The sequence below is a fragment of the Gobio gobio genome (genome assembly GCF_949357685.1).
Source record: "Gobio gobio genome assembly, chromosome: 3".
Lineage (NCBI taxonomy): Eukaryota > Metazoa > Chordata > Actinopteri > Cypriniformes > Gobionidae > Gobio > Gobio gobio.
Window position 1 is genome coordinate 68,153,329 of NC_137099.1, and position 8,330 is coordinate 68,161,658.

Here is an 8,330-nt window from a genome sequence, read left to right on the forward strand (position 1 = left end):
TAAGTCAGATCTGAAAAAATGTAATTGCTTTAATTTTTAAGAATAAAATAAAATGCTCCAGAATCCAAGTATTAGGATTATAGTTAGTATATAGTACTAACTTACCATGAGTAATTATAGTTTCTCCTTTGAGCAGAAGCACTGAAGCTCCTCCCACTTCCACATTTTCATTAAAGCGATAGTTCACCCAAAAATTAAAATTCTGTCATAATTTAGTCACGGTCAAATTGTTCCAAACCTGTATGAATTTCGTTGTTCTGCTGAACACAAAGGAAGAATATTTTTGAATATTTTCATTTTTGGGTGAACTATCGCTTTAAGGACAGCGTTACAAGCTCTTGAGGTAAACCACACCCAAACATCATATGATTCAGTGGACAAAATTGCACACAGGTAAGATGTATTGTCTTTCAGGATCTTATGAAGCCCCAGTAGTCGAGTCATTTTCAAACTGTTTCTGGAGCCTCACCAGCACAATGAAGTAATTACTCATCAGAAGAAGAGTTAATTCAGGCATTTTAATAAGAGAAACATCAGAAATGTGCAGTTAGTGCTGAGGAGGATACAGAATCAGTACAGAAACCCATGTAGAAGCCGAAGCGTGAAGTTATGACACGCCCAGACTGGCGTCTGGTTTAGTGTTTCTCAGATAGTGAGCGCACATTTCAGCTTATCTGTTCTTCTACAGCAGGAAGGTACAATATATGACGGTTTTCAACAAGGTATGGTCTCTTTTTCTCTGTATCACTTGTGGAAGAATATATTTCTCTATTAAACAAAAGTGATTTTTGCTTGAATATATACATTTTACATTATACACAAAATACTCACTCTCTTAGAGTGACAACCAGAGTAGAAAAAAGAGATTTACAGAGAATGAGTGGCTCTGCTGATCACAAAACACAAGTAACTGCAATAGAAAACAGTTGAGAAACATTACAATAGCCAAGACAAATGATTAGTCCAATAGAGGTTCTGTCTTTTTCTGATGTAGTAAAGCTGTGTAAGGCTGTGTCAAATTATGTAACACATACTCACTATTAACTATGAATATACTGCCAAGTTTAGATATTGGGTGAATTAAGGGGTGTAGAATATGATCATGCAGAATAAGGCATTAATATGTGCTTTATAAATACTTATAAACAGCCAATATTCTAGTAACATGCAAGCTAATAAGCAACTAGTTAAAATGAGAATTGTTCCCCATACTAAAGTGTTACCTCAAATTCCTGGTATTTTAAACAAGATTATTTATTACACTATGACTCTATGAAGAACTTTGCCTCCATGAAGGTTAGACAGTAAACTTGGACTGCATGATTATATTTACAGTTAAATATTGAGACAAAAAAGGCTCTTAATGAAACAGAAGCAGATTAATATTCATCATAATATTGATATAAATAAATATTGTAATGTTGGAGTGTAAAGTATGCTTTGCTAGGCCAGTTGTTTTCTACATTTTAATAGTATTTTTCAATAGAAGCTTCAAGAATCTACAAATAATTTGGAGATGTCAAACATTTTACACAGTTGAAGATACCTAGCCAAAAACATACTTGGAGGAAAAATGTCTACATTTAATTGTACTAAAGTACTTAAAAGTAAACATTTATCTTAGATTAGTTAAATTAACGTTTGAATTTTTTTCTCATTTTAGTATTGTGAAAAGGCCATTGTAAAGAAACCGGTCCAACCAGTGCCATATTCTCATTGTTCTGTTTATGCAAGACTCGGACACAGCAAATGTTAAGCTAAAACCAACATCCTGAAACCTGAAACCTTTCAGCAGATTATTTTACTGTGTTAGACATTTAAATATAGTGACCCACTGAAGAAAGACATGCAGGTCTGGAATGACAAACATTTATTTATTTTTTGGTAAACAATTCTTCTAAAAAATGCTGCCTTATCAGTACTTAAACTAAAACGCATGTCATTGGCGATTAAGTTAAATTTATGCAAACAAAAAAATGTCATCATTACAGAAAGACGCAAGTCATTATGATATTCCAATACATTCCCCAAAATAATACTTAATAATGGTGAGGTACTTTTACTCAAAAACTTTAATACCCCAATAAATAATACTCTCTGAAATAAGTTCAATTAATTGTAAAAACAAAAGTTAAAATAATTCTAATTTGGAATGCACCGATATTAACAATTTGACCAATACCGATAATAATTCTTTATATTTGAAAGCCTAAAACATGCCAGGAGAACGGGACTTGTTTTTTTTTTCAGGGGCTGGACTTGGCCCCTTAGTTCCAGTGAAAGGAACTCTTAATGCTTCAGCAAATCATTGTGGACAATTTCATGCTCCCAACTTTGTGGGAACAGTTTGGGGACGGCCCCTTCCTGTCCCAGCATGACTGCTCCAGTGCACAAAGCGTCGCTCCATAAAGACATGGATGAGCGAGTTTGGTGTTGAGGAACTTGACTGGCCTCCACAGAGTCCTGACCTCAGTTCTAGTAACTAAAAAAGAACTGTAGAGAGTACTTGATCTTTTAATTCAGATTTACTCTCGACTTACTATAGCTACCATTGTTGTGTTTTGATGCTGAATATTGAAGTGTGTGTGACTCAAGCATGATCAATTACAAGATATTGTTACAAATATAGAGGGATTATGTCAACACCATTACAAGTCTCACAATGTGTTTATGACTTAAGTGTGAGCAATACAATTTGGCAAATTTTTAGCAAAAAAAAGGTGATCTTAATTTCTGACTAAATCATGAACTATAGTTAATTATTCATATATATATATATATATATATATATATATATATATATATATATATATATATATATATATATATATATATATATTAAAAACACAATATTACAAATTACAACTGCACAAAACAAAAGGCTGCAAATACACAAGCAAACTCATGAGTCAAACTCAAAGTCATGAAAGTGTAACTCCGCTGTAGATGCGGATGCCATAACAACAAGGGCATACAAATAATGTCTGTCAGGATTTTAAAATTTACCAACCAAATTCAAGACATCCAATTTCTGACAACTAGGCTTGCTGCGATAATCTGTGCTATATGTTGTTCATTCGCACACAGATTTCCTCACTTGCCCACCCCAGAACTAGGGTGACCACCATCAAACAAACCAAATGTGGGACGATTACTAAGTTTGTGTGGGACAATGTGGGACATGTTACCAACACTAAAACATAACCTGAAACTGTTGTATAATCTTAAATTCAACATCACTGAGCCCAAAGGCAGCAGGCATCATGCAGATAACTACTTTTGAAACTGTTCTGACCAAGTGCAACTAAAATCAATAAATAAATAATGAAATAAATAAAACAACATTAAATTAGTTAATCTTGTATATTAATTTATATATAGAACTGTATTTATATATATATATATATATATATATATATATATATATATATATATATATATATATATATATATATATATATATATATATATATATATATATATATATATATATATATATATATTTATTTATTTATATACAGAACTATCCATTCGTTTTCTGACAGGGAACACATGGAACGAATCAACGCTCCACATTTTGATTGACAGCCGTCACAACCGACTAGTGACCGTGTTTACTCCTTTCTTTTCAACCATTGGATATGGTTTAAAAAAACGGCTTTTGTATATTTGTGTAAGGCGGGATGTTACTTCTGACAAAGCACTGTTAAATATAGGTGAAAAACTATAATAATAAATAAAATGCTTTCTTAAAAAGGCAAAAGAACGCATGCATGTTTTCTCATTATGATCAGACTGGTGAAAATGCGGGACATTTTCTCAATATGCGACATGCGGGACAAGGGGTGAAAATGCTGTGCGGTACAACGCAAAGCGGGACAGGTGGTCACCCTACCCAGAAATATTATGTTTTGAAGTCCCCATAATGGTGATCAGTGTTCCATTGGCTTGGGATCTTGGACCTTGAATATTCATATTCAAATTTCTGATCTAATCAAGTCAGAAGTGTCAATGACAAGCTAGAATATAAAATAAGCTAATTGGCTGATTTTAAGTTAGTCAAACTATACTATAGCTGTTTGAAAATAAAGATTTACCTGTAACTTATTTCAAATTCATAATTGTTAGTATATGGGTATTTCGCAATATTAAAACAGCTGCTGTGATTCATCTTTACAATCTTGCAACATAAGTTTTTTTATTCCATCACCTGATGATGCACAGATATCAATACTCGACATACAAAACACAACAATGGTGACACTCAACGAATACTAATAATAATAAAGATAAATTCTGAATATTACAAAATACACAAACATAAACTGCTAAAAGTGAACCAAAAATATGTTAAGCACACATAAAACCAACATGAATCAAGAAACTCCACAGCATAATCTATTCATGCCGCACTGCATGCTGGGAACCTTCATAGTACATATGCAGACATACAGTATGATATTGTGGATTTTACAAGAAATTTCCAAGAGTGCAATTGACAGTTTGCAAAGACCCGCTACTGTTGCTGTGTCCGACAAGCCATGGCACATTCTCACGTAGAGAAAATACACCTAAACTTGCTTGTTCAGTTGCTTCTATTGCTCTCATTTGTAAGTCACTTTGGATAAAAGCGTCTGCTAAATGACTAAATGTAAATGTACATCGCGGAGCAAAGAGGACACTGACAACACACCGACACACAGGACAGAGCATGTTACTTTTGATATGAAACAAAGTCTCAACTTTCAAATTGTCATTTTTAAAGACATTTAAACAACAAGTACTGTTTTGGGGCTTTTTAATGTGTCATGATCGACAAAACGGCAGATTCGGCGATGTGATTGGTCAAATCGCCTGTCAATCAAACTTGAGGCGAAGGGTGAATTAGATACAAGAGAATATATGGAATATACTGTCATTTCACACAAAAAAATGTAATAGTGTATATATATATATATATATATATATATATATACACAGCAAAATCCCCAGTGTTAAATTAACACTCCTCAGTGTACATATGTGTCCACACTACAGGGTGTTAAAAGTAACACTTAAGAAGTGTTAAAGTTAATGAGATAATTAAGTGATTAATTAAGTTATGATTGACCATTAGTGATGAGAAACACAAGAACTACAACTGACTTCAGTCACAGCTTTAGATGAAATCAACTGAAGATAAAATAAGACATTAAATCTCTGAAGATCTCAGCAGAGGAGGATTAAACAACTCCACAAACAGCATTACCAGCTTCACACATTATTAACCAGACTGACTTTATTTCTGTCAGACGTCTACAGAAGCTCTTACTGAGGTTTAGATGTTGATGATTTATTGAAAATAATAGTTTTGTTTGACGCCACCATTATGGTGATCAGTGTTACTTTAGTTGGGCTCTTCACCCTTGACTTGTCAGCATTTTTTCTCTCTGGCTGCTGTAACTGTTTGTTACGGTGAGAACAGCAAGAGAAAATTGATGATGACAAGTTGATGACAGATGATGTTGGCTTGTTGTTGGTGAAACAGTTGTTATCATATATTGGCCTTATTTGCAGATATCCTGAGAGTCATTGATTATAGTAGCATTGTGACTCTACAGCAGGAGATCCAGCAGCGTTTTCATCAGATAAACTGATCAATGTTTAAAACATGTACATAAGTCTTGTTTTCCGGTTTAATAACACATCACACAATAAGCACTTCTAACTGCTGCGAGATTTACTCACACACAGACATCAAGAATCAGCCTATGAATCTCAACAATGGTGACATGCTTAATGCCGCAATGCATTCTGGGTGCATCATGCAAAACTCATCCATGGCTCCCAGAATGCATTGAGGCATGAAGCATGTCACCATTGTTGAGATTCATAGGCTGATTCTTGATGTCTGTGTGTGAGTTAATCTCGCAGGAGTTAGAAGTGATTAGTGTACAATCTGCTTTAAAACATATTCAGCTCTACTGATTAAAACCAATCTGGATCTTTCCTAGAATCACAGTAAAAACAAAATTAATCAGTGATTTAAATCTCTATACAATGATCATACTCTTATCACTGAGCAGCCGAGAGCATCTGATTGTGTTTACTCTTGCTTTTCTTGCCATAGTAAACTCAGTTACAGCAGCCAGAGAAACACTAACATTAAAATGTCATCAAACTGCCCAACTAAAGAAAACACTGATCACCATGATGGTAACATTAAAAAAGTTTCAACAAAAAATGTAATTCTCAATAAGAGCTTCTGTAGTTGTCTGACAGAAATAAAGTCAGTCTGGTTAGTAATGTGTGAAGCTGGTAATGCTGTTTGTGGAGTTGTTTAATCCTCCTCTGCTGAGATCTTCAGAGATTTAATGTCTTCTTTTATCTTCAGTTGATTTCATCTAAAGCTGTGGCTGAAGTCAGTTGTAGTTCTTGTGTTTCTCATCACTAATGGTCAATCATCACTTAATTAATCACTTAATTATCTCATTAACTTTAACACTTCTTAAGTGTTACTTTTAACACCCTGTAGTGTGGACACATATGTACACTGAGGAGTGTTAATTTAACACTGGGGATTTTGCTGTGTATATATATATATATATATATATATATATATATATATATATATATATATATATATATATATATATATATATATATATATATATATATATATATTCCTCTTTCCTCCTAGGGTACAGGACCATGATGAAAACATTAAATGAATTAGCCCACCTGAGAGACTCTGGGTTCGGAAGACCCCATCCCAGACACGGACTCAAACTCCTCTACTGGTTTGCCAATGACTGTGTTTCTTTTGGCAATGGCAATATCATGCTCTCTGAATGTGACCCAGCTGAAGGAGATTTCGGTTTTCACCTTTTTGAGAACAGATATGATGACTATGGGAATAAACTTCTCCCAGACATAGATTTCCCTTACTATGTGGTTGGCAATCTAAATTCACCGGGAGCTGAAGAACTTCCTGATTACGTCTCAGAAGACCAATATCCTGACCAGCACAACAGCAACACAGACCGCATCATTGTCAGTCTCCACGATGAGGAGTGTTTTCATAGAGTTTATGTGACTCAACACCACGACCGATCGAACTATGATCCAAACGCCACTTACCCGATCTCCAGAGGTCTTCTCATGAACATCAGGAGAAGGACTTTAGAGGACTTTATGGTGGAGATGGGATATTATACATACAGACAGACCTTCTTACCAACACCGCTCTCCAATTACAGACCTCAAACTACAAACACAGTCGGTCCAGATTTCACTGCGGTCACTCAATCATCCAGTGATTCAGATGACAGTGAGCCTCCTGAAACACAGAGAAATCACACCAACATACAGATAGATGACAACAAGAATTACACACAGCCTGTCTTACCAACACCAGTCATCAACTACAGTCCTCAAACTACAAACACAGTCAGTCTAGATTTCACTGTGGTCACTTCATCATCCAGTGATTCAGATGACAGTGAGCCTCCTGCAACACAGAGCAGAAACACACACACCATAATCCCGATGCATACCCCAGATGCATACCCCTCAGAGAACTTACCCATGAGGATGGGATTCTGGGAAAGTTTCTGCACCATACTTTAAAACAGACTATCTTCTATTGCTGCACTCAGATGCTTTGGAAATCTTCCACAAGATGTCCATTCCAGTGATTTTGGTTGGACTCACTAGACAATTTCATGCTTCTCTATCCCATGCCTTCAAAAACACAAGCAAATAATGAAAATTATTATTACTATTGACAAATGAGGCATTATTGTAAAGCTTTTCAGAAAATTCTCAGTTTTGAACAAAGATTTTAGTGAATGGTGAAAACGCAGAGAAAAGAAATGCAAACAAAAGATCAACAGAGCTCAATGATTCTAACAATATGACAATCAATAAAAATCTTTATGATGAAGAAAAGCAGACAAGACACAAACTGCTTGATTCTATTACATTAAATGTGCATGTTTAGTGCATTGCTCAGTTCAATGCAGTTACAGTAGTGCAATTTGGGAAAGTTATTATAAGTTTAAATACTTTATTACCTTTGTTATTTTTAAATGACTGACAACAGACACTACTGTATAATGCAGCACATGGCATCAGTTAAAGGGTCACTTCAGTGGTTTAGCATCAGGCTTTGTACACAGCAAAATCCCCAGTGTTAAATTAACACTCCTCAGTGTGCATATGTGTCCACACTACAGGGTGTTAAAAGTAACACTTAAGAAGTGTTAAAGTTAATGAGATAATTAAGTGATTAATTAAGTTATGATTGACCATTAGTGATGAGAAACACAAGAACTTCAACTGACTTCAGC

At 34.7% G+C, this 8,330-nt stretch overlaps 1 protein-coding gene across 2 annotated transcripts; it reads left to right on the forward strand.

The window, feature by feature from the left end:
- Nucleotides 1–378: 378 nt before the first annotated feature.
- Nucleotides 379–7,935, forward strand: LOC307123832 (uncharacterized protein). Of its 2 annotated transcripts, none has more exons than XM_079812572.1 (2): nt 379–393; nt 6,680–7,933. In XM_079812572.1, the coding sequence occupies exon 2, from the start codon at nt 6,691–6,693 to the stop codon at nt 7,606–7,608; it is 918 nt and encodes a 305-aa protein (XP_079668698.1). In that variant the 5' UTR covers nt 379–393; nt 6,680–6,690; the 3' UTR covers nt 7,609–7,933. The 2 variants fall into 2 exon arrangements, with proteins under 2 accessions (XP_079668698.1, XP_079668697.1); XM_079812571.1 differs by lacking the exon at nt 379–393 and adding an exon at nt 665–722 and having other exon boundaries at nt 6,680–7,935.
- The last annotated feature ends 395 nt before the right edge of the window (nt 7,936–8,330 follow it).

What these genes read in the sequence shown, in the direction of transcription:
- LOC307123832 (XM_079812572.1), top strand. Translation starts at nt 6,691, where the DNA reads ATGATGAAAACATTAAATGAATTAGCCCACCTGAGAGACTCTGGGTTC.